Here is a 1,941-nt window from a genome sequence, read left to right as displayed (position 1 = left end):
AACACCTCTTTGTGCACATCGGGCAGACGAACCCCTCGTACAGCGATCCGCTGCTGGAGGCCGTGGACATCCGCCAGATCTATGACAAATTCCCCGAGAAGAAAGGTGGCCTCAAGGAACTCTATGAGCGGGGACCCCAAAACTCCTTCTTCCTCGTCAAATTTTGGGTACGACGCTGGGAGGAAGAGGAGGATGGGGAGGGTCCGTTGCAGGTTGGGCATCTTGGTGGTGGAGCATCCTGAGCAGCTCCGTGAGCCAGTGTCCCCTGTCCCCATCAAGGGTGTGATGGGACCTAATGGGACCCTCTCCCCATCTTCATCCTTCCAGGCGGATCTGAACAGCACGATCCAGGACGGGCCGGGGACTTTTTACGGCGTGAGCAGCCAGTACAGCAGCGCAGAGAACATGACCATCACGGTCTCCACCAAGGTGTGCTCCTTCGGGAAGCAGGTCGTGGAGAAGGTGGAGGTGAGTCCAACCGCGGTGGGAAGGAACAGGAATTGAGGAATTTTGGGTCCCAGGATGAAGAAAGCCCCAGGGTTGGGTGTGGGACACGCAGGTGGGTGGCTGTCCGTGGGTGGAGCGGTGGGGACATCTCCACCACGTCCCGGTGGGATGCTCACGCCGGTTGTCCCCGCAGACAGAGTACGCGCGGCTGGGGAACTTCGTCTACCGCATCCACCGCTCGCCCATGTGCGAGTACATGATCAACTTCATCCACAAGCTCAAGCACCTCCCGGAGAAGTACATGATGAACAGCGTCCTGGAGAATTTCACCATCCTGCAGGTACCTCCCCGCCTTTTCCAGGGAGCGTTTCCCACCAGGAGCGCGGAGCCCACCCTTGCACTGACCCCAGCATCCCTCCTGCACGCTGCCCGGCCCCGGGGCACCCGCCCTCGGCAGTGCAGATACACTGGCCGTGCAACCCCCCCCAAAAATTGGGTGGCAAATTTTTTTGGGTGCAATTAAAATGGCTGTGCCTGAGGCTGTGCAACCTCCCCAAAAACTGGGTGGCAAATTTTTTTGGTGCAGTTAAAGTGCTTGTGCCTGAGCCCATGCAACCCCCTGGATAACAGGGAGGGAGCAAATCCTGATGGTGCAAATAAAGTGGCTGTGTACGAGCCCCCGTGCAAATCTCCCAAATAATGGGTAGCAAATTTTTGGTGGTGCAAATGCAGTAGCTGTGCCTGAGCTTGTGCAACCTCCCCAAGAAATCGGTGGCAAATTTTTGGTGGTGCAATGAAAATGGCCATGCCTGAGGCTGTGCAACCCCCTGGATTACAGGGAGTAAATCCTGATGGTGCAAATAAAGTGGCTGTGCCTGGGCCCCCGTGCAAATCTCCCAAATAATGGGAAGCAAATATTTGGTGGTGAAATTAAAGTGCTAGTGCCTGAGCCCATGCAACCCCCCCCCCAAAAAAATCTGGGTGGTGTATTTTTGGTGGTGCAATTAAAGTGCCTGAGCCTGTGCAACCCCCTGAATTGCAGGGAGCAAATCCTGATGGTGCAAATGAAGTGTCTGTGCATGAGCCTGTGCAACCCCCCAGATAACAGCATCCCCCCACGGGCACGGCTCCCTCCTGACGCGCTCTCTGCCCTGCTGCAGGTTGTCACCAACAGGGATACCCAGGAAACCCTGCTCTGCATCGCCTTCGTTTTCGGCGAGCACAGCGCCCAGCACCACGTGTACAAGTTGGTCAAGGACTAGGGGCCCTCGGGGACGGGCGGGGGGCACGAGGGGTGCGCAGGGGAAGGAGGGGGCCGTGCAGAAAAGCCGCCCGTGCCCGTTGCCTCGTGAGAAGTCATTTGAAGAAAGGAGGAGGAGGAAGAGGAGGAGGAGGAAGAAGAAGAAAACCAATAGCCAAAAAAAGACTGACTTGCGATCGCAGATGTTTTCTACTTAGGAACAGTTTCTTTTTTTTTTTTTTTTTATTAAATTA

The 1,941-nt window shown here is 56.0% G+C and overlaps 1 protein-coding gene across 1 annotated transcript; it reads left to right on the top strand.

Annotated features, from left to right (window-relative positions):
• Positions 1–5: 5 nt before the first annotated feature.
• LOC104468702 (transcriptional enhancer factor TEF-5) lies at positions 6–1,709 on the top strand (the record flags this gene model as incomplete). The annotated part of the gene is made up of 4 exons (XM_010082930.1): positions 6–167; positions 328–468; positions 641–787; positions 1,608–1,709. Coding segments are annotated over 4 exons (552 nt in total), but the record flags the coding sequence as incomplete, so codon positions are not given.
• Between the last annotated feature and the right edge of the window lie 232 nt (positions 1,710–1,941).

This window comes from Pterocles gutturalis, unplaced genomic scaffold, assembly GCF_000699245.1.
Source record: "Pterocles gutturalis isolate BGI_N339 unplaced genomic scaffold, ASM69924v1 scaffold28991, whole genome shotgun sequence".
Lineage (NCBI taxonomy): Eukaryota > Metazoa > Chordata > Aves > Pterocliformes > Pteroclidae > Pterocles > Pterocles gutturalis.
This window is presented reverse-complemented; position numbering and strand designations above follow the sequence as displayed.